General features: G+C 50.5%; 1 protein-coding gene across 1 annotated transcript; it reads left to right on the top strand.

Moving 5' to 3' along the window:
* The first annotated feature begins 8,646 nt into the window (after positions 1-8,646).
* On the top strand, positions 8,647-22,472 carry Rgs14 (regulator of G protein signaling 14). Its single transcript, XM_028863605.2, has 15 exons — positions 8,647-8,880; positions 15,713-15,734; positions 15,918-16,096; positions 16,481-16,573; positions 16,652-16,795; positions 17,151-17,294; positions 17,376-17,487; positions 17,810-17,922; positions 18,505-18,708; positions 20,542-20,618; positions 20,833-20,959; positions 21,061-21,142; positions 21,251-21,297; positions 21,376-21,490; positions 21,744-22,472. The coding sequence occupies exons 1-15, from the start codon at positions 8,836-8,838 to the stop codon at positions 21,881-21,883; spliced, it is 1,644 nt and encodes a 547-aa protein (XP_028719438.1). The 5' UTR covers positions 8,647-8,835; the 3' UTR covers positions 21,884-22,472.
* Positions 22,473-22,952: the final 480 nt, after the last annotated feature.

The raw sequence follows: 22,952 nt of genomic DNA, 5'->3' as shown, positions 1-22,952 counted from the left end.
CTGGTGGGTGGGGCAAACTTTTAAGCCACCACTAGCTAACACTCCTCTGGAGACTTAAAAGGGACCCAGTTATTTTACTACCCCCAATTACTCAGGCACAGTCAGATTGAAGCAGGAGAAACAAACCAGATCCTGGCCGGGGACCTCAGTGAAGGCGGGAAGTCTAGCTCCAAAAGTGTCAGTTCCTGTGGCCACAAAAAGTGCCCGTGAAAGGTCCAGGACAGCTGGCTCTGGATAGTTGGACAATGGTGGTGTGTACCCACATACAGTTCTATTTTACCTATTAATCTATTTAGTAAAAGATTTAACTGCCAGTGTTTTTTGTCAAGATATTTATATTTATATTAGAAATCCTGATTTCGGGCTGCAGAGATGGCTCAGGAGTTAGGAGTGCTTGCTGCTTTTTCAGAGAACCAGGGTTCAGTTTCCAGCACTCACTTGGGATATTTTTAGATTAAGCATATATAACTTCATTTCCAGAGGAGACAATGCCCACCACTGGCCTCCATGGACACCCATACACTTACACACACACACACACACACACACACACACACACATACACGAATTGATTCTTTTTAATCTTAAAAAAGAAATCCCAATCTCCACCTTTTCATGAAAAACTGCAACTCTAGCCCGTATTCTCACAAAAAGACTAGCTACTAGAGCTGATTAGAACTGCCCCTGTACAAACAACTTTGTCTTCCAACTGGATCTGACCAGGAATTTACAATAATGGTCCAAATTAATGTGAATTTACTGCTCTCGTTATAAATACAGGCTGCCAGGTTGGTTGGCTGCTCTTTTATTTCAGTTTTGTTTTTTGAGACGGGGTCACTGTAGTTTGCAGTGTAGTTTGTAGTTTGAATTCACTATGTTGACCCAAACTAGCCCTAAACTCACAGCAATTTTCTGGTCTCAGTTGTTCCAGTGCTGGGACTATAAGCCTGTACCACCATGCTTGGCTAGTAATATACTCTGGTAGTATGTTTGCAAATACAATTTTTGTTTTGGTGTGTGCAGGAGATTGATTCCAGGGTGCCCTCCCCCAAACAAAACCCACAGATACTCAAATTCCTTATTATAAAATGGTTATAATATTTGCATATAACCTATGTACATCTTCAAGTATACTTTTGTTGTTTGTTTGTTTGTTTTAAATATTTATTTATTTATTTATTTATTTATTTATTTATTATGTATACAGAAGAGGGTGCCAGATCTTATTACAAATGGTTGTGAGTCACCATGTGGTTGCTGGGAATTGAACTCAGGACCTCTGGAAGAGCAATTGGTGCTCTTAACCTCTGAGTCATCTCTCCAGCCCTGGTTGGTTGGTTTTTTGAGACAGGGTTTCTCTGTGTATCCCTGGTTGTCCTGGAACTCACTCTGAAGACCTGGCTGCCCTTGCACTCACAGAGATCCACCTGCTGCCTCCCAAGTCCTGGGACTAAAGGCATATGTGTTGTTTGGTTTTTGTTTGGGGTGTTTTTGGTTTGGTTTGGTTTAGGGTTTGTTGTTGTTGTTGTTTGTTTTTTGTTTTTTGTTTTTTTTTTTTTTAAGATTTATTTATTTATTATGTATACAGCATGTATGTCTGTAGGCCAGAAGAGGGCACCAGATCTCATTACAGATGGTTGGGAGCCACCATGTGGTTGCTGGGAATTGAACTCAGGACCTCTGGAAGGGCAGTCAGTGCTCTTAACCTCTGAGCCATCTCTCCAGCCCTGGTTTAGGTTTTTTGTCTTGTTTTGTTTTGTTTTTTTTTTTTTTCAGGGGGACAAGGTCTCATTAAGTAGCCCTGGCTGGCCTGGAAATTCACTATGTAGAACAGACTGGCCTTGATCTCACAAAGACCCATCTGTCTCTCCTTTATGAGTACTGGAATTAAAGGCATATGCCACTATGAATGGCCTCTAATCATATCTAGATTACATATAATACATAATACAATATTAATTGTATTTAAAAGTGGTGTTGATAGAAAATAACAAGAAAAGTTTGTGTGTTTCAGTAAGAAGTGTGCTGGCTAGTTATATGTCAATTTGACACAAACTAGAGTCTTTTGAAAAAAGGGAACCTCAGGAGAGAACATGCCTCTATAAGATCCAGCTATAGGGAATTTTCTTAATTAGTGGTTGGTATGGGAGGGCCCAGCCCGTGGTGGGTAGTGCCATCTCTGGGCTGGTGGTCCTGCATTCTATTAGAAAACAAGCTGAGCAAACCATATGGAGCAAGCCAGTGAGCAGAGCCCTTCCATGGCCTCTGCATCAGTTCCTGCCTCCAGGAACCTGCCCTGTTTGAGTTCCTGTCCTGACTTCCTTCAGTGATGAACAGTGATATGGGATGAACAGTGATATGGAAGTATAAGCCAAATAAACCCTTTCCTCCCCAAGTTGCTTTTGGTCATGGTGTTTCATCACAGCAATAGTAACCCTGACTAAGACAAGAAACAATTTTTTTTAAAGATTTATTTATTTATTATGTATACAGTGTTCTGTTTGTATGTATCCCCGCAGGCCAGATCTCATTACAGATGGTTTTCAGCCACCATGTGGGTGCTGGGAATTGAACTCAGGACCTCTGGAAGAACAGCCAGTGTTCTTAACCTCTGAGCCATCTCTCCAGCCCGACAAGAAACAATTTTGTCTGAATATATTCCATCTATAGTTAGTTGAACCACAGGTAGATCCTGCTAATAAGGGGGCTATGTTTATAAATGTGTGTGTGTGTGTGTGTGTGTGTGTGTGTGTGTGTGAACATGCACATAGATACAGTGAAAGCAAACATACATGTAAAACAAAAGTCCTCTGTTCTCATCTCCTAATGAGCCCCACTTCCAGAGACTTGCCCACATCTGTACAAACTAGGGTGTGTGAATCCCACTGGGCTTCAGTTGAGGGCTGAGTTGTTGGGTACAGTCAGATCTGAGTCCCAGGAATTTAGAAAAGTCACATGGGAAGTAATTAACTAATGAAATAATATTTTTTCTAGAACCTGGAATTGGCTCATGAAGAATGAGTACAAGTTTACCAGGAATTTACCTGAGAAGTCTCTCAGCAGAGGGAACTGGAACTAGATGTCCAAACTTAAGAAGGAACACAATGGTTTGGAACAGATAAGGAGTATGTGGTATTTGGGCATGGTAGGACAGTCCTGTAATCCCAGCACTTGGGAAGTAGAGGCAGGAGGATAAGAAATTCATCATCAGATACATAAGGAGGTTGAGGCCAGCGGAGGGGTACTTGAGATCCTGTCTCAATCAAAAAAGCAAAGATGTATATTGAAATCCATGGTGGAGAGATGGTATAACGGTTGACCTTCACGGTCAGCTTGATTGAATTTAGAATCATCTTTGAGACATAGCTCTGGGTATGTCTATGAAGGTATTTCCAGAAAGATTTAACTGAACAGGCCAGACCTACTCCATGTGCTGAGGTTCTGGTCCAAAGAAAAAGGACAAAGCAAGCCATGCAACAGCACCCGCCTCCCTCTGATTCCTGTCCACAGAAGACAGCTCACTGTCCTCTGATCCGTCAAACAGGAGTAAGGAGCGGCATTCATAAAATGCTCATGAGGACTGTCTTAGTGTGTGTGTGAAGAGACACCATCCATGACCATGGCAACTCTTATAAACGAAAACATTTAATTGGGAGCTTGCTTACAGTTTCAGAGGTTCAGTCCATTATTGTTATGGGGAGCGTGATGGCATGCAGGCAGATGTAGCTGAGAGTCCTACATCTTGCAGGCAACAGGAAGTTGACGGACACACTGGGTGGTATCCTGAGCGTAGGAGACCTCAAAGCCTGCCCCCACAGTAACACACATCTTCCAAGAAGGCCATACCAGTCTAGTATGTTGCTAGGCTCTAATGTCTCCCTCAGGAGAGGTGGTAAGAAGGCAAAGAGTCAATGATACAGACACTGGGAGTTGGGTGAAAGGCAAACAGCAGACTCTTTTATTCAGTAATGGGGAAGGCCTTATATACCCTCCTCCCAACACTCAGACTGTGTCCTGATCTGGTGGCATTGCGAGGTCATCTCTCATTGGCTGGGCATGATCAGGAGCTCTGACAGCACTTGCTGCTAGGCCCTCGGGCAGACTCCAGGTTGGCTCATAAGGAAGTACATTATGTGCATGCCTTGGCAACTGTTTTGAGCCAATTTTCTCACCCCATGAGCCTGTCCTACTACACATACCCACTCCAATAAGGCCACACCTCCTAAGAGTGTTACTCCCTATGAGATTATGGGGGCCAGTTTCATTCAAACTACCACAAGGATGAAATGAAGTCCTGTTAGGAGTCCTTGCAAGCTATAAAGCACCCTAAGAAACCTGAATGAAGCCTGGGTGCATCAGACAGACATATTTCAGGCATGTCACATAAGCTCCCTAACAGGTACGCTATTCACTTATTTGTTTATTCTAACGCTGGGTATCAAATCCAGGGCATTGCAAATGCCCACATAAGCACTGTATTAATGAGCAACCTCTCTAGCTTCATAAGCACTTTAGTAGCCCAGGTTGGCAATTCTACTACCCTGAGTGCTGGGATTATAGAAATGAGTGGCTGCGTAAGCACTTGTCTGTCTGTTTATTTGTTTGAGACAAGCTAACTTGTAGCCTAGCTGGCCTCTAGTTATGAAACAGGGGGTGACCTTGGACTCCCTCCCCTCCTGCCTCTGTTGCTGGAATTACAGATGTGTACCATCAGACCTAGTTTCATGCAGTGCTGGGATATATAGCTGGAAGTTTTTCTGTGTTCCACCCAGCCCTGAGATCCCGCAACTGTTTACAAAATAATCACTCAGAGGCTTATATTAATTACAAACTATTTGGTCTATGGCTCAGGCTTCTTGTTAGCCAGCTCTTTCATCTTAAATTAACCCATTTCTATTAATCTATGTTTTGCCACATGGCTGTGGCATTACTGGTCTGCTGGCATCTTGTTGCTCCTTGGGTGGCAGTTGGCATCTCCCCTTACTCTCCTTTCTCCTCTCACTGTCTCTCTTGAATTTTCCCACCTGGCTCCAACCTGCCCTGCCATAGGCCAATGCAGCTTTATTTATCAGCCAATCAGAGCAACACATATTCACAGCATACAGAAAGTCATCCCACAGCACTGTGGGTCTGATGTGTTAGATAAGAACTCTACCAAATGAACTACATCTTCAGCCCATAAGTATTGTTGGCTTTTTTTAAATACACTTTACTCTTTCGGGGCCCCACCACCCAGCTCCCAAATAATCACACGGTGGCTTATTATTACTTTTTTCCCCAAAGATTTATTTATTTATTTATTAAGTATACAGCATGTATGACTTCAGGCCAGAAGAGGGCACCAGATCTCATTACAGATGGTTGTGAGCTACCATGTGGTTGCTGGGAATTGAACTCAAGACCTCTGGAAGAGCAGTCAGTGCTCTTAACCTCTGAGCCATCTCTCCAGCCCTATTATTACTTATAACTGCCCAGCCTTAGCTTGTCTTATTTTTAGCCAGCTTCTCTTAACTTAAATTATCCCATTTACTTTTTGCCTCTGTGTTTTTACCTTTTTCTATTACTGAATTTCTTTCTTTCTTACTCCATTGAGGGTTGTGTAGCTGGGTGGCTGGCCCCTGGAGTCCTCCTCCTTCTCTCACTCCTACATCTCCTCTCTTCCCAGATTTCTCCTCCTATTTATTCTCTCTGCCTACCAGCCCCACCTGTCCTTTCTCCTGCTATTGGCCATTCAGATCTTGGTTAGACCAATCAGGTGTTTTAGACAGGCAAAGTAACACAGACTCACAGAGTTAAACAAATGCAACATGAAAGAATGCAGCACATCTTTGCATCATTAAACAAGTGTTCCTCAGCATAAACAATTGTAACACATCTTTAAATAATATTCCACAACACAGAAGCATCATAACAAGATCATCTTTGCCACTGCTCCAGCCTATAAAGCAACCCCAACCTCACACACTTCAAATTCCTGCCTGCATGGCCAGAAGCAGAGCATCCAGAAAGAGGTAAATTAACTAGGGTTGTGCTAGCTGCTATAACAAATAGACTATAATATGTACAATGGCACCAAGTTTGTTTCTGAGGGCTTCAGAATTATCCAAAGCTGGTGTTCCAGGTTGATGGATGACATGCCTCCATGCACCGATGCATAGACCCTTCTTTGTTCTTATGGCTCCTAGAGCCTCTAGGGCAGGAGTTCTCAACCTGTGGGTCAAGACCCCTTCAGGTTTGCACATCAGATATTCTGCATATCAGATATTTACATTACAGTTCACAACAGTAGCAAAATTACAGTTGTGAAGTAGCAATGAAATAATGTTATGGTTGGGGGCCACCACAACATGAGCAACTGTATTAAGGGCTGCAGCATTAGGAAAGTTGAGAAACACTGCTCTAGGGTCTTACCTTCTTCTGTATCCAGCCAGAAAAGACAGACAGAGGCAGAAGAATTCCTTGAACCCAGAAGTTCGGGGTCCATTTAGGAGACATAGTGAGACCTTAGGGCTGGAGATGGTCCAGCACTTAAGAGTGTATACTGCTCTGAAAGATGATCTGAGTTCAGTTCCCAGCACCCACATCAGTCAGCTCACAACTGCCTGTTACTCAGCTCCAGGGTATCAGATACATCTGGCCTTCTCATGCATTGGCACACACATTCACACACCTACACACAGACACACACAATAATAATAATAATAATAATAATAATAATAATAATAATAATAAAGAAATCTCTAAAACAAAACACATACTTCTTACTTGTCTCAAAAAGTTGGGGTGGGGCCGATGAGATGACTCAGCAGTTAAGGGTGCTACTTGCTACCAGGCCTGATCATCTGAGTCTTATCCCCAGAACCCAGTTGGTGAGAGGAGAAAACCTCCTCCTGAAAGTTACCCTCTGACTTCTATGCCACAGCATGAACATGCACCTACGCATACAATAAATAATAAAATAGTGAAATAAAGTTTTTTCAAAGAATGCTTTCCTTTGCACATGTTGGAAGGCTACCCACTTATTTTATAGTATTTGGAAATATTGGAGATGGGGGCCTTTGGACAGAAAGTACATCATACTGAGGAAGGATCCATTGTGATGAGAAGAGTGTCCTTTATAGGACAAGACAGGAAAGAGCATGCTTCCTTTCTCTCTGCTTTCTGCCACATCTGAGCACAGCAGAAAGATGGCCATCTGCCAGCCAGGACTTATGGCCATCTGCCAGTCAGGACTCATCAGACCACAGAATTTTAGTGCTTGATCTTGGACACACCAGCCTCCAGAATGGTGAGAAAAGAAAACTTGTTCAAGCCACCCAGTCTATGGAATTTTTTCCTTTATAATTTTTAAGATGTTTTTTATGTGTGTGACTGTATGGCCTGCATGTGTGCCTGTGTACTACCCGCATGCCTGGTACCCCTGGAGGTCAGAAGAGGGCATCATATTCTCTGAACTGGAGTCACAAGCAGTTGTAAGCTGTCACATTGTTGCTGGAAATGGAACCCAGGTCTTCTGGAAGAGAAGCCAGTGTTCTTAACCACTGAGCCATCCCTCCAGCCCTGTCTGTTGTTTGTTTCAGGAAGGGTGTCATTATGCAGTCCTGGTTGATCTGGAACCACGTAGCCAAGGCTGGTCTTGAACTCATAGAGCTTCACCTGTCTCAGCTACTCTAGGGCTGGACATGGTATTTTTCTTATAGAGTCTGAACTGAGACAGTTATGCACCAAGGTGGGATTTCTCCATGAGTATGGATTAACTTACCTCTTTGGTGTGGATGCACATGATCCATTTTCCTATCCATTGGTGCATATGTGCATACCTGATCCCTGAGGTGTCTGAGTACACATAGACCTACATATGGTTGTGCCTGTCATATGCACCTACCCAAGGCACTATGCATGTATACACACACACACACACACACACACACACACACACACACACACACACAGAGAGAGAGAGAGAGAGAGAGAGAGAGATTGAGTCTCATGTAGCTATGTCTGACCTCAACTTACTGTGTAGCTGAAGCTCCTGATTCTCCTGCCTCTACCTCCAAAGGGCTGACATTACAGGCATGTGCCACCACATCCAGCTTCACTTGTCTATGCCTGAAGCTTTAGGTACTCTTGTGAAAGAAAGCCTATAAGTTCATGACATGCATGCCCACATGCGTGGTCACATATGCAATATGTTTACCCCTTTACTCACGTGGCCATCAGATGACGGCTTAAGGATAGTACAGTCTCCACATGCAAACTGCCTGGGGTAAGGGTGCTAAGCATGCATAAGCTGGGCGCATAGTAGGTATGGAGTAAACGTGTGCTGAATAAAGCACACATACGGATAGCCAGGACCCAGGGCACATGTCTCTATGTCCACAGGAACCCCTGCCAGACTACCTGGTACAAAAGTGCCTGGTTGTATGACCATGCACTTCTGTGTGCTAACACATAACCTTGGAGCTCCCAGGCTGAGCCAGAACACTCCAGGCTGCTCACTGGGCACAAGGAGGCTCCTGCTGTGTGTTGGTGCTTGCATGGGGTGCAACCAAGGGTGCGTTGGCGGCATGTGTGTGTGCGTGAACGTGTGTGAATGCGAGTAGGAAGAGGCGTTCGCTCTCTTAGACCTTGCTTCTTTCTGTGGTTTGGTTTCTATAGAGACACTTCCTGTGGCAGAGAAAAGAGGTAGTGAGCTGGTGTTTCAGGATGTGAGGGCCCGCAGGAGCAGAGAGCTCTCTCCACTGCCTGCCTGCCACCCCGAGAGCTCTGACCAGTGCTTCCACAATCCCTGTGGTGGGTGGCCCCCCGTGGCGGGGACCTGAGATCAGCGGCGGTATGCCAGGGAAGCCCAAGCACTTGGGTGTCCCCAACGGGCGCATGGTGAGTGCGGGCTCTGAGCCAGAGCCACAAGGAGGGGGTGGGCACACCCAGGGTGGAGTCCAGGAGGCACAACCGGCAGGTGTGAGGAGGAGCCCAGGGGGGCTGTCAGCAGGCTGGAGAAGTTGGGTACAGATGGCTGCTGACAGTGGGACCTGGTGCTGGCACCCCAGGACCCTTCCAGATGCCCTGCTAGGAGTCTGGTGCAGCCCTACGGCCGAGCCCAGAGCACAGTGGGCACAGGCTCTGGTTCCCCTTGTGGGCTGGACTCACTGCTCCCTCATCTACCCTGGGAATTAGCCCTAGGTGAAGCTGCTTAGAGAGAGGTGTGGAGACAGACCCAGTGGTCCCGCTGCTCCCCGGTCACTCTTACAACTGCTCAAGCCCCTCCACCTCATGCTCTAGGTGCCTAAGATAAGGCTAAGAGCAGCCTTTCTGGGTCACTACATCAACTTGCTCCAGAGGCATCCTGCCAGAACTGGTGTTCTTGGACAGCCCGAGATGGGTCAGTAAGGATGGGACGGGATGAACAGCTCTGCCTGTTCTATTCCTAGCTTCCAGGAAGGAGGGGTGTGTAGCTGAGAAAAGGAACCCTGGGCTGCAGCTACCCCCTTACACCCTCTCCAGGCCATTGGACTCCAGATTGGAGCTGCCTCAGAGTTTCTGGCTCTTCTCATTCACTCAGCAAACAGGGCAGGCTGTGTTGAGCCGCCATCAGGGACCTGGCTCACCTGGTCACTAAACAGTTTCCTCATCGTCCCTGTTCTAAGGCCCCAGCCCAGTACCATAGGACAAAGCTGGTGGGTCCAAAGTGACCTGAGGTCCCAGTTCTAGCACCATTGTCCTTTCCTATTTCATCATCTGTGAAATGAAATGGATTAAAGTCCTGTTGACTGAGTGGCATAATGAATCGGAGACTCTGAAGCACTGTGGAGGCTATGGAGATGTTAGCCCTGAAGTCCCTCTATTTTCAGCCCCTCTTTCAGAATCGTATGCCTCACTGAACAGCTGAGCCACCCCAGACCCCATCCCCACTTTCCAATGCCCAAGATTAGTTTCCATCTCGTGTGCAGCAGCCCTTTCCTGCCAGTGCCGTGCTGTTTGGGTAGAAGGGAGACCAATTCCAAGAGCTGGCTCGGTCCCATCCAACTTCCTCTACCACCAACCCGACTTAGAAAGTCCCAGGAGAGCCCATTTGCCTTGCACTCCCGCCCTGGGTGGTCATGGCACTTGGCTTGCTCTTCCTTAGGTACCCTGGCCGCAGAGCCCTGGAGGAATAGCCCAAACCCACCCCAGAAGTATAGCCAGACTGATGCTTCTGGGACAGAACTCGGAGCTGCAGGCCAGCTGAGAGGGCTGGAGACAGACCCAGGCTGGCCCTCCTGTGTCAGCCACGGCTTCTCTATCCCAAAGTCATTCAGAGTAAAGAGGGTGGCACAAGCTCTGCCCCAGATCCTCTCAGTAACTGTCACACATGTTTATCTCTGTCCTTTCTGGATCAGTTCTGAACTCTCGATATGACTCTAGAGACCTCATGGTTCACGGGTGTCGACTGCTGGACCACGGGCAGCTTTAGGAGGTCATACTTGGCTGGAGCAGGCACAGATAGACAGGCTTAGTGACTATGGTGTGTTGTGAATGGAGAGGGGTCTGTGGGTAAGGAGTCCAGTTGTTACCTCACAGGGGAGGCTCAGAGGAACACGAGTGATATGTTGTTGAGTAGAAGGGTCACTGTTTGCACATACCCCTGAGTCCCCCAGCACTGTCTGGCTCTGGTCCCTTCCCATCCTCCAGCATCCCCTGACGAGGCAAAGTCATCAGCCATATCCTTCTGGCACTCGGCTTGTCAAGCAGCTGAAGTGAGACTTGTCACTTAGAGGATGCTCTTAGCCCCCTCCCGGAGAAATCGTCACACAGTACCAGCTGTCACCTTATTTATGCTCTCACTCAGGGGCTAGTCTGGGCTGTCCCACCCTGAGCACTTAAGACCCAAATCCCAGCCCCACAAGCAGCCCACAGTTAGCCACAGTTTGCCACAATGTAGTGAGGCACAAAAAACGAGTGAAGATTACTGGAATAAAGTTCCTGTTTGGGGAAGAGCTTAGGTCAGGAGTGGAGGAAGCCCGAGAGGAGACTGGCAAGGAAAAGCATCTTCTCCATTAATGCCTAACGCTGTAGAAGATGGTCCTTAAAGTATGTGCAAGCTAGAGGGGGAGTGGCCTGGGGGACGGCATACAGGGAAACGTACCGTTACTGTGGAGGGTACACCCGAGGGATTCTACGAGTTTAACTTTGAGTGAGTCATAGTTAACTTTCTGGAAACGTAGTTAGTGCTGGTCCCACCAGCAAACACTGGCAAAGAGACTGACAAGAAACTCATGTGCCTCTGTGTCCAACTCAGGGTCAGGGATGGCAGTGCAGGGGTTTATTGTAGAAGGGCCAAGTCTTGGGGACAGCCCTCTGGAGCTGGCTCAAGCTGAGAGAATCAGGCATCTAGGGCTGTGTACAGATCCACAAGACTGGGGGCTGGAGAGATGGCTCAGAGGTTAAGAGCACTGGCTGCTCTTCCAGAGGTCCTGAGTTCAATTCCCAGCACCCATGTGGTGGTTCACAACCATCTGCAATGAGATCTGATGTCCTCTTCTAAATAATTAAATAATAATAATAATAATAAAGATCCACAAGACTGAAACAAGATCACAGTTCAGGTACTTGACTCTGGAGGGGTCAAAATGGGACAAAATGGGTGAGAATACTGGAATGAAGTTCTGGTTTGAGTAAGAGTTGGGTCAGGGCTAAGGAAAGTCTGAGGCGTTCATCAGTTGATTGTTCTCTCTTTGAGATCTGAGTCCTCTAGGGGCCCGTTCAAGAGGACTCACTGGGCCTCACCTCTCTTGGCCCTGCCCACCTATGCCCAAGAGCTACAAGCCCTGGTCCTCCAATCTCCCCTATTTATAATGCAAGTGGCAAGGCTGGGTGCAGCGACATATTCCTTTAACCCAGTGCTCAGAAGGCAGAGGCAGGTGGGTCTCCGGAAGCTAGAGGCCAGCCTGGTCTACACAGGGAGTGCCAGGCCAGCCAGGGCTACACAGTGAAACCTTGTTTCAAATATATGTATATGTGGAAGCAGCATGGAGCGGAACGGTGGAGCCTGCAGATTCCATAGCTGACAGGCAAACTCGGCTTTTAACACTGTCTCTGCCACTTCCCAGCTCTATAACTTCTCTGGGCCTTAGGTTCCTCCCCTGTAAAACAGGGGCAATAACATTTGATGCAGGGGACACAGATGTTGAGGGCAGAATAAGAACATGGGTTGCCTGTAAGACAGCTGGATCAGGAACTTGAGGTGGCTTCCTCAGTGTCCTCAGGCTCCCTTAGAGCCACTTCAAAGCGTGACAAACTAAAGCCAGACCCAACTTGGTTGGGAGCGTCATTGGCCACCACACCCTTCCTCATCCTTTCTTCCCCTTTTCCTCCTTTCACTCAAAATGGCACCTCAAGCAGAGGTGAGAGCTAGGGTTACTGTTGAACCCAACTTCCCCATGCCTTGGAGCCTGTGCAAACCAGAGCTGTGGCTCTGGACCCCACTTTGCCATAGTTGGATCTCTAACCAAGATGTGCCCTATTCAGACTCACAGCAGCCCCCCAGAGGCTGGGAACCCAGTTATTCCCGATGTGCAAATGACTGAGCAGGATTGGACTCCATTCCTCTTCCCTCCCAGCTCTAAATTTCTGTCTCTCATCCACCTTTGTCCCCATTCTACCAATGGGGCAAGGGAGGCTGGAACAAAGAACTGCAGGAGGCAGCCTGGGAGCAGACATTGGTGAATAGCTGTGCTCAAGCATGGAGAGGGTACCCGGGCCAGCATCTCACTCTTAAGGCTGCTTGAGCACAGGGTCAAAGAGGATGCCCCTGGATCAGGGATCTCAGATAGACTCCCCAACAAGACCTGCCCTCCAGGAGCTACCAGGCTGCAGGGATGAGAGGCCCCGACATGAGTGGGCTTAGTGTGGTGGGAAGGGAAGGGTGAAGAGCAGTATTGGGGAAAACTGGTGCTGGACAGGGATCCAGAGCAGTGCCAGGGGGCTATAGAAGTAGGTACTCCGGCAGAGGAAACAGCAAAACAGGAAGCAGGGGTGTGGGGAAAATAGAAGTTTGATAAAGTGTGGGGTGGAGGTGAGGAGGAGGGAAATGATGTCGGAGGGGCTCATTAGTCAGCCGCAGGTAGGCCTTTAACTGTAACTTGGCAACAGCAACCCTACTAAGGCGGGCAAGGAGTTGAGTCCAGGGTGGAACAGTGGGGCAGGAAAGACCCAGAGAAACCTGGGAGTAAGGACCCAGACATTTAATTAAAGATAATACAGAAATAAAACCTCTGAGAGTCAAATGAAATCCTCGTGCATCTGGCTTCAGTTCCCCTTTGGTTATGTCAAGGACTCTTGCCCAGAGAAAGCCACCTGCAAGGGACGGGCTGATTTGGGATTGGAGGGCAGCTCAAAGGCTAAGGATACTTGAAGAGGTAAGGCTGTGCGCTGAGAGGGGTCCTTCACCAGAGCTGAGAGGAGGATGGCACAGGCTTGAAGTCAGCAACACAGCTGCAGCTGTGAAGCAGCTGGGGGAGGGAGGCATCAGTGGGTGCAGGCAGGTGCTGGGGAAGAAAATAGCAGGGCTGTCTGGGGACTCCAGCATCCTGAAGGATCTCCCACCCCTAGGCATCAGGGCTTTCTCCCCCTTAGCTGAGAGATGTGAGGACCTTGCTTGGGAGAGATGACTCTAATGATGAGGGTCATCTTGGGGAGTGTGAGGTAGAGTGTGGAGGGCAGGGGTGGGCTCAGAGTGGGGTGTGCTGGGAGGGTGGGTCCCACGCCCAGCTCAGGCAATTGCAATTTTCTCTCTTGCTCAACCCCCACACAAGGTTGTAAAACAAGAAGAAAACAGAGCTAGAATTTGAATCCTTGTCTCGAGAGCCCACACAGTTGTGCTCTTTGCTGTCCTGCAGGGGGGCAAATCAAACACCTGGCAGCATCAGCCGTGGATATTGATGAAGCTGCAGTCGCTGTAATGTTCTAGAACGTTCATTACACACCACAAACTGTTCTGAGTTCCTTCTGTGTGTTTAACTTATTCAACTGAGCAATCCTGCAGTGAGGCAGGATCATTATTTGCCCAATTTTTAGAGAGGACAAACTAAGGTCAAGAGATAGCTGAGCATTCTTCCCAAGGTCGCGCAGCATGGAATCCGAATTCAAGCCTAGGTGGTGCTTGCTTCCCGTGGCCTCCAAACATAACATAGATGTATCAGACTGGCCCTAGAGTCCTACGAGAGGAATGAGAATCCCCTGTAGGGAAGGCCACTGTCTGCTCAGGGCCAGCCAAGCTTGCTACTCTGAGATGATGCTCACAACACCTTGGGCTTCACTCTTAAAGAGGAGATAGGGAAATGGAACCAATGGGGAAAATCTCTCAATTTTTAAACATAGGAAACCCCTTTAAACTTAATTTTTCCCCTGGAGGCCAAATAATGTCTTATAGTGTCCTGCGGGCTAATCCTGACTTCCACATGACTGAGGTGCTCCTAGGGTGGGAGTGGAGAGGAGAGAACAGGGCAGGGCAGGCTTCCCTGGGCTTGCTTTCAGTGGGGATGGCAAGAAGGGACATGGTGGAAGTTTCTTTGACAGGGTCTGGTGAGATGTAGGAAGTAATGGGGGTTGGAGGTGCTGGGAGTCTATGTGATGGGAAAAGGACAGGATACAGGGAAGCTTTTTCAGAACTTTTACAGTGGGGACAGAGAGGTGTCCGTCTGAGAATGACTGAGTTTGAATGGCTTATGGGGCATCTGGAGACAGATATTAGCAGGAAACTGGCTGTGTGCGGTTGGAGCTAGATGTTGGGGTGGGGCACAAAGGATCCAGAACAAAACCAAGAAAGGGGAGAGTCCACCCTGCATGGGCAGGGGTCTGTGGGAGAGCTGGGGGGGTGCTTCTGGGAAGGTGGGAAAGACACCAAAAGAAACCTCTGCAAGAACAACTTCAAGGTGTGTGGGGGGTTCTGTTTCACCAGTGACTGGGGTGCCCAGAGAAGTCAGAGTTAGTGCACATTGTAGGAGAGAGTGGAGTTGGCCTGAATGACAGTGTTACTCACATTGTGACCCCTGGACCAGCACCAGAACTGCCTGGAAGCCTGTTAGAGAGCTTCGAGCCCCATCTTGGATCTACTGAACCTGAGAGGGGGTCCTCTTGGCCACTCTCTGCTAAAGTTTGATGGACACAGCTCTGTGCTACAAAAATAGCATTCTGTGCCATGCCCAAGGTAGGGTGGGATGAGTCCCCCAAGGAGAAAAAAGTGCAATTAGGCACAGACACACCTCTCCTCCCTCAAAGACGAGATTGGCATAGCCCTTACCACGCCATAGGCAGTGTTATACAGTGTACGAAGTTCCCGAGGGCCAGTGCTCATTTGTAGCCCCGCCCCTCATTTACAGATAGGAGCCAATAAGTGAGCTCTGTGCTCAAATTCACACGAACAGTACCTGCCAGAGGCAAGATTGGAGTCTCTGCACACCCGGACTCACCTAGAAGGGGCTGAAAGAGAGAAGGGAGCTGGGGCCACCAGAAAGTACCCTGAGGAAGCCCCAGCCACAGTGGTCGGCTTATGATGGGAAAGGGGTCAGGACAGGCAGAGCGAAACCCTAGCCAGTAATGACTGTCTGGAGAATTCCGCCTGACTCTGTAGACAGAAAACACAGTCCCAGCTCACTGGAGGCTGGGTCCGGTGCGGCTCCTTGGAATTCCTTACAGAACTGTACTCTGATTGTCTGCCTTGGGTCTCTCCTAGGTTCTGGCTGTCTCCGATGGAGGTAAGTGACAGACTGTGTGGATGAGGCATGACTGGGAGGGAGAGAGGGATGGGGAGGTGGAAGTGAGTGGGGACACTCCCCACTGGTCTTTCAGGTAATGTCCCTGCAGCCTGCCTGCAGCAGGGATTGGGCAAAAGCCGAGGAAGGAAAAAGACTCACTCCTACCTGTCCATCTCTGTGCAGAACTGACCAGCACAGCGGGTTCCCAGGGCCAGAGTGAGGGCCGAGGCAGCTCCCTCAGCATCCACAGCCTCCCCAGCGGCCCCAGCAGCCCCTTCTCCACTGACGATCAGCCTGTGGCCAGCTGGGCCTTGTCCTTTGAGCGGCTGCTGCAAGACCCACTGGGCCTGGCTTACTTCACCGTAAGCCCTGGGGTGGGGTGTAGTGGAATTGGGGGGTGGGGCCTGGGGGTAGGCAGGTGCCACTGCAGGGATGGGGGATTCTGGAGAGGGCACAGACAGGGCTTCAGACAGGGCTTCGGGCTGGTTAGAGTGCTGCTTCTCTTCGTGGTTTCTAAACTAGCCCGTCTTTGGCGTCCTTTCCCTCACCACCAAGCTGGGAACTCTTCCTTCTCCTTGTTCTTATCTCTCATTCTCGGATTTTTTTTTTTTTTTTTTTTTTGTACCCCAGATCTGGCACCATCTGTCTGTCTGTCTGGTCTCTTGGCCCATGTCTGTCCCAGTCTTTGAACACGTCCCTGTTTCAGCCTGTGTCTGAAGCTTTCGTTCCCCTTCTTCTCATGCCAGGAGTTCCTGAAGAAGGAATTCAGCGCCGAGAACGTAACTTTCTGGAAAGCCTGCGAGCGTTTCCAGCAGATCCCAGCTAGTGACACCAAGCAGGTAGAGAGAATGGGACAGAGGGCTGGGGACTAGACCTGGGGCATGCCCCCTGATCTCTTCCGGTCCCTCGTCCCCCAGCTATCTCAGGAGGCCCACAATATCTACCATGAGTTCCTGTCCAGCCAGGCGCTGAGCCCGGTGAACATTGACCGACAGGCCTGGCTTAGTGAGGAGGTGCTGGCCCAGCCCCGGCCGGATATGTTTCGAGCACAGCAGCTTCAGGTGAGGTGGCCAAGGGGCAAGGCCTGGCTGAGAAGGGAGACCAGTGATAAGCCCAGCAGTCCCAGATACAGGGGTGGGGTCCGAGCCGGAGGGAAGGGGCAAAATTGGATGCAGAACCAGAGCCAATGCAAGGTCAGGACCGGAGTAAGAGGGTGAAAGCCGAGGATGACTTGAAGGATGGGCTGGGGTGGGGTCAAGGGGAGCGGCTGGTCTCAGACTCCAGGCATATGACAGGAACTGAGGAGGAAGGGCTTGGGGCTCCCCTACTTGGGCTGGTGAGGGCAGGACCCACCCATCCAGCCCTCCACTGTCCTCTCCTGGTACCAACCGCCACCCACACCCGCTGACCGCGCAGATCTTCAATCTGATGAAGTTCGACAGCTATGCGCGCTTCGTCAAATCCCCGCTGTACCAAGAGTGCCTGCTGGCCGAGGCCGAGGGACGCCCCCTGCGGGAACCTGGCTCCTCGCGCCTCGGGAGCCCCGACACCTCGAGGAAGGTGCGGACCGGGTGGCAGGAGGCTGGGCGGAAGGGTCTTCCCAGCCGTAGATCCGCACTAGAGTCTTCCCTCTACCCTCAGAAGCCGAAGCTGAAGCCCGGGAAATCGCTGCCAGTGGGCGTAGAGGAGTTGGGGCAGCTGCCACTTGCTGAGGGTCCTTGTGGCCGCCCTCTCCGCAAGTCCTTTCGTAGAGGTGAGGCCGGCCCCTAGGAATGGTGTGGCCGGGAAGTTTGGGCCAATTCTGGGAACGCCCCCTTCTCCCTACTTGACCACAGTCTGCAGTAAGACAAACCCCAAACCCCAAAATGTAGGTTCTTGAGATCACCCGGTTTCTCCAGGAGGCTGTGCTCCCAGGCTACACCCCGGAAGATTGTTAGGGCTACTCAGCGACAAGTCCAGGGACCCACACATTTAAGTCCCTGCGGGATGGCTCCAAACAAGACCCACCAAATGGGAGGGCCTTACCAAGGGATGGTGAGAGGAAGAAAGTCTCCTCATTGCTGACTTTCCCTTAGAGATGACAGGTGGAGCCACGAACTCTGCCCTGCGACGAGAGTCTCAGGGGTCCCTGAATTCTTCCGCCAGTCTGGACCTGGGCTTCCTTGCCTTTGTGAGCAGCAAATCTGAGGTGAGCAGCATTGGAAGGGAACAAGGTGCCTCTCTGGTTAGGACCACTGCCAGTTCCCTTCCTGGGTTCCCAGCGCTCGCAGTGGGTAGCTACACGTCCGCTCCTAGCCTGACTCCACAAAGCTATCACCTCACCCTTCCTCTCTTTCATGTTCCATACAGTGATCTCTGTACATATCAGGGACGCACATCCTCAGCTGGCAGATGGGTGTGCACGTGTGGGTGCCTAGGTGTACCCTGCATGATGTGTGTGTGTGATTAGTTAGTGGAGCTGTCCCTGTGCGTCCACATTTATTTTATCTTATTTTTGTTTTGAGACAGGGTTTCTATATGTAGCCCTGGCTATTGTGGAACTCAGAGGTCTGCCTGCCTCTGCCTGCCTCTGCCTCCAAGTACTAGGATCAAAGGTGCCACCATGCCTGGCTGAGTGTCCACATGTTTGAGTGTGCATACTTGCGTTCCTGGAGCAAGACACATCTGTGCCTGCCTCCAAGGGTGCCCTCGCACGTGTGTGTATGTGTCCTAGAGAGCTGACAACATCCCTGTGTACATACAGCCTCTGTCTGCTCTCGCCCACATCCAGAGTCACCGAAAGAGCCTTGGAAGTGGAGAGGGTGAGAGTGAAAACCGGCCAGGGAAGTACTGCTGCGTGTATCTGCCTGATGGCACAGCCTCCTTGGCCCTGGCTCGACCAGGCCTCACCATCCGAGACATGCTGGCAGGCATCTGTGAGAAGAGAGGCCTCTCTCTGCCTGACATTAAGGTCTACCTGGTGGGCAATGAACAGGTGTGAGCATGCTCTGGCCCCCAACTCTTGCCTCCTTTCTGATCACAACCCAGTTCCTAATCTTCCGGCCACCCTTATTTCAACTCATTCTCTATCATCATCCCCTCCCCACCTTCTTCCAACCCCTGTGTCCAAGTCCACATGGATCCCAGCGCTAACTCCTCATTCATTCTCAGATACTCACCCGTATCCCACAAAAATCCTACTCACACACAAACCCACCCCAGGCCCTGGTTCCCGGCCTTACCCATCACCCTGCTCTGGTAGTTTCAGGAGGTAAAGCTCGAGACAGGGTGCTGCTGGAACTTGGAATTTCCTCCATTTCCGCAGCTGACACTGTCATCCCCACAGGCCCACCCCTAAAGTTGCCACTGAGGGACTCACCTCTGCCATCAGAAGTATCCGATGAACCTAATCCCTGAATGCCTCTTCTAAGTGCAAATGAGCATTAAGCTTTAAGATCTAGGGAAATTCATTTTTAAAAAATAATTTATTTTATGTACATTGGTGTGAAGGTGTCAGATCCCCTGTCACTGGAGTTATAGACAGTTGTGAGCTACTATGTAGGTGGGGGGAATTGAACCCAGGTCCTCTGGAAAAGCAGTCAGTGCTCTTAACTGCTGAGCCATCTCCCCAACCCCAGGGAAACTCATTTTTAAACCATCCTAAGGGAGTCCCAGAGGAGCAATGCTTCATTCCGGGGGAAGTGACAGGAATTTATGCAAGCCCTAAGAGGTAGCCAAGGTGTGTGATCAGAACCGGAACTGAGGCTGTCTAGTAGGTCCAGGCTGGAGGTAAGCCAGGCAAGAGGTGATTAAGGGTTATACCTCCAGACTGTCTCTTCCGGGGAAGGTAGGCGTGTCTAGTCAGAAGGCTTTGTGAAAGAGGCAGCTCAAGAGGACAGAGCAGAGTTTGTCTGGGAGAACTGTGGAGAGAGGACATTCCAGGCAGAGGGAGGGAAGGGAGGTGTTTGTGGGACCTGGGGTGTGGGGGTGTGAGGGCAACTATGGGAGCACTCTGCCCACTTTCTTGGGCCACCAGAACAGCTGCCAACAGCCCAGATGGGCTTTTGTGCCTGCTAAATATAACTTCACCACCCACATTCCACCTGTCCCTGAGGCACAGCACAGGCCTACTGTCTGGGAGAGAATCCCCCCTCCCTTTCAAGCCCTCCCCTACAAGTCTTAGGCTGGTACAGACAGTAGTCTTGACTGTGTACCTACTGTGGTGTGCTGGGACTGTACCATTTCTGATCTGATTTGTCGGGGGGAGGGAGGTTGGAGGGAAGGGGGCTGACCTAGGCATTAAGGAGGCAAGAGACAAGGTCTGAGTGGCTAACAACAGGTGGGTGGTGAGGGGAAATGTATCCCATACCTGAAGGAACCAGGAACCAGGACCTAAGCTTTGTTCTTAGCAAGAAGAATCCCCATTAACATGCAAACCCCACATCCTTCTGTTTCCCCAAACTGGATCCTTTCCCAAGCTTCCCCTCACATTCCCAAGCATCTTCCAAGCCTGGAACTTGCTATGTAGCCCAGGCTGGCCTTGAACTCGACCAGTCTCTGAGTAGAGTACTGGGAATAAAGACATGCACCACCAAGCCGCCATGCCCAAGGCATCTTCCACTCTTATGATCGCTTGGCCTTGGTCTTCTCAGGCTCCAACTCCGCTGGTCCTCACCCTACCTGCCTCTCTAGCCTTCTTTTACCGATGGGCTGCTCCTTCTGATCTTTAAGGTACCACACAGGAGGAAGTGAAGGTGATTTCCAAGTATTCCCAGGGGATGGCTTGGGGTGGAGGGAGGGATTCTTAGACCCTGCCTGGCATCCACAGAAGGCCCTGGTCCTGGATCAGGATTGCACAGTGCTGGCAGACCAGGAGGTGCGACTGGAAAACAGGATCACCTTCCAGTGAGTGCCCTACCCCAAAGCTTGATCTGGCTTCTAGCTGTCTACTGGTCCCAAATCTCAGATCTCATTCATTGAAGTGGGAGCTCTACCCACTAGGCTAAAGTCCCACCCCAAACTGCCCCACCCTCCGCATTCAGCTCTGTCCCCTCCTGGCTTGTTTTGGGGAAAGGGGCCCTGGGTCTCCACCACTCTGCAGCTCTAGGGTCCTATACAGGCTGGAGTTAGCTAACCTGGAGCGCGTGGTGAGGATCTCGGCTAAGCCTACCAAGCGTCTGCAGGAGGCGCTGCAGCCCATCCTGGCAAAGCATGGCCTGAACCTGGAACAGGTGGTCCTGCATCGGGTGAGCATCGGAGCTGTGGGGGCGGGGAGGGGGGAGGGGGAGGCACGCCAGCAGGAAAGGTCTTGTGGTCTAGCCTCTAGGCTGCTAACCTCTTTCTGTAGCCAGGGGAGAAGCAGCAGCTGGATCTGGAGAAGCTAGTGAGCTCAGTGGCCTCACAGACACTGGTTTTGGACATTCTTCCAGGTAAGCGATGTTTTTACCCTGGGACTTGATTTCCCAAGTGTGGCTCTGCACAGGAGGAGGGGCTTGTGAGAGGAAGGCCACACCCAACAGTCGTGCTCTCCATTGTAGGTGCCAAGATGAGTGAAGCCAGCAGCACATCGCCCTGCCACAGCCAGGTAACAGAGAACCTCAGGGCTCTTTCCACTGTGCGCTTCTCCCCTCCTGGTTATGACCTCCACCCCACCTTCTTGCAGGGAGGCCTGCCTAGAACCCAGGACAAGAACACGCATCTCCCCCCATTGCCCCCCAGTTTGATGGTGGAAGACACCAGTAGCTCCACTGGGAAACGGCAGACCTGTGACATTGAAGGTACCCTGTGGGGACAGTGGGGGCTGCGGGATCAGAGGGATGAGGGAAGTGGGATTGGGGTTGAGGGTCACTGAGGTTGAGGATCACTGAGGGTGTGGCATCAGAGGCCTGGGCTAAGGCTGGGCGAAGGGCCATTGGAGCTGGAGTACACTGATGGTCTGGGGTCAGGCTGTGGTCATGGCCAGCAGCAGATGGTGAAGCATTAGTAGGTGCTCTGACCAGATGGGGCTCCTGACTCTGTGGCTGCCCCCAGGCCTGGTGGAGCTGCTGAACCGGGTGCAGAGCAGTGGGGCCCATGACCAGAGGGGACTTCTTCGCAAAGAGGACCTGGTACTTCCAGAATTTCTGCAGCTTCCCTCCCAAAGGCCGGGCTCTCAGGAGGCGCCACCATAGACTGGATCAGCCACCCAGCCTAGGGAGGGCCCTTCAGACTCCGCTGCCCTCCCGGCCTTCTGACACCCATGTAACAGTCCAGGCTGGCTGCATGGTGCCTGGGCAGACCAAGCATGCTGTGGGTCCGCTCTGCATGCCCTGTCTGCGCCCTGAGTGTCCCTGGCCTCTTTTTGCTATGGGCAGGCCCACAGAAGGAGCCAGGAAGGGGTGGAGGGGGAACTCAGGGAGCCACACTCCCAAACTGGGGCTACCTGTTCTTATAGGTTCACCTACCCATTCTTTGCAGCTAGGCCATCAGGGAGAGGCCCGCCTAGGCTCTTGTCATGAGCATACTGAACACAAAGGGGTAACTTCGGCAGTGCCAGCTTCCTCAGCTTATTCTAAGCTCTAGCAGGGGGCAGGAGGAGGGGCTGGCCCCTCCCTAAAGAGTTGATATGAGTAAATCCTGGGCGTGCTGGTGGGCAACCCCTCCCTCCATCCACATAGACTCTACTGTACATATGGATTTTATGGTTGGCTTGGGGCAGCTGGGCTTGTCCTGAATGTATATTGTTATATTATAATAATAATAATTATTATTCAGCCATGAGGTATGTTTCTTGTGTGCCACTCTGGCCTGTGTGGTCCCATCACCCCGTTGCCTCTGTCACCAAGACCAGGAAGTTCTTGAGGACCTCAGTGTATACCTCCCAGAATCTCTTCCTGAGGCATGGAATATGGGAGGCATAGAGCAGGAGAGGGAGGGGGAAGGGGAAGGAGGGAAGGGGAGGGAGGGAGGGAGGGAGGGAGGGAGAGAGAGAGAGAGAGAGAGAGAGAGAGAGAGAGAGAGAGAGAGAGAGCTGTGCCTTTGCCGGCACTCAGCGTCCGTAGACATGAATGCATCATTTTTGTTCATCCCTGTTCCTATCAGGGATCCAGTGCATCTCTACACACATTACTGAGAGCTCCTTAGGATGCATCAGAAGCTTGTATGTGGGACTGGGCTAGGCAAGGTATTCTTTTCCTCGTCTGCTTTCGCTGGGTGGTACACCACCTCTAAACAGCTGGGAAAGGCAGGGGAGGAAGGAGG

The sequence above is a fragment of the Peromyscus leucopus genome, chromosome 5 (assembly GCF_004664715.2).
Source record: "Peromyscus leucopus breed LL Stock chromosome 5, UCI_PerLeu_2.1, whole genome shotgun sequence".
Lineage (NCBI taxonomy): Eukaryota > Metazoa > Chordata > Mammalia > Rodentia > Cricetidae > Peromyscus > Peromyscus leucopus.
Note: the sequence above shows the minus strand (reverse complement) of the source record. Positions and strands in the feature narration are given on the sequence as shown.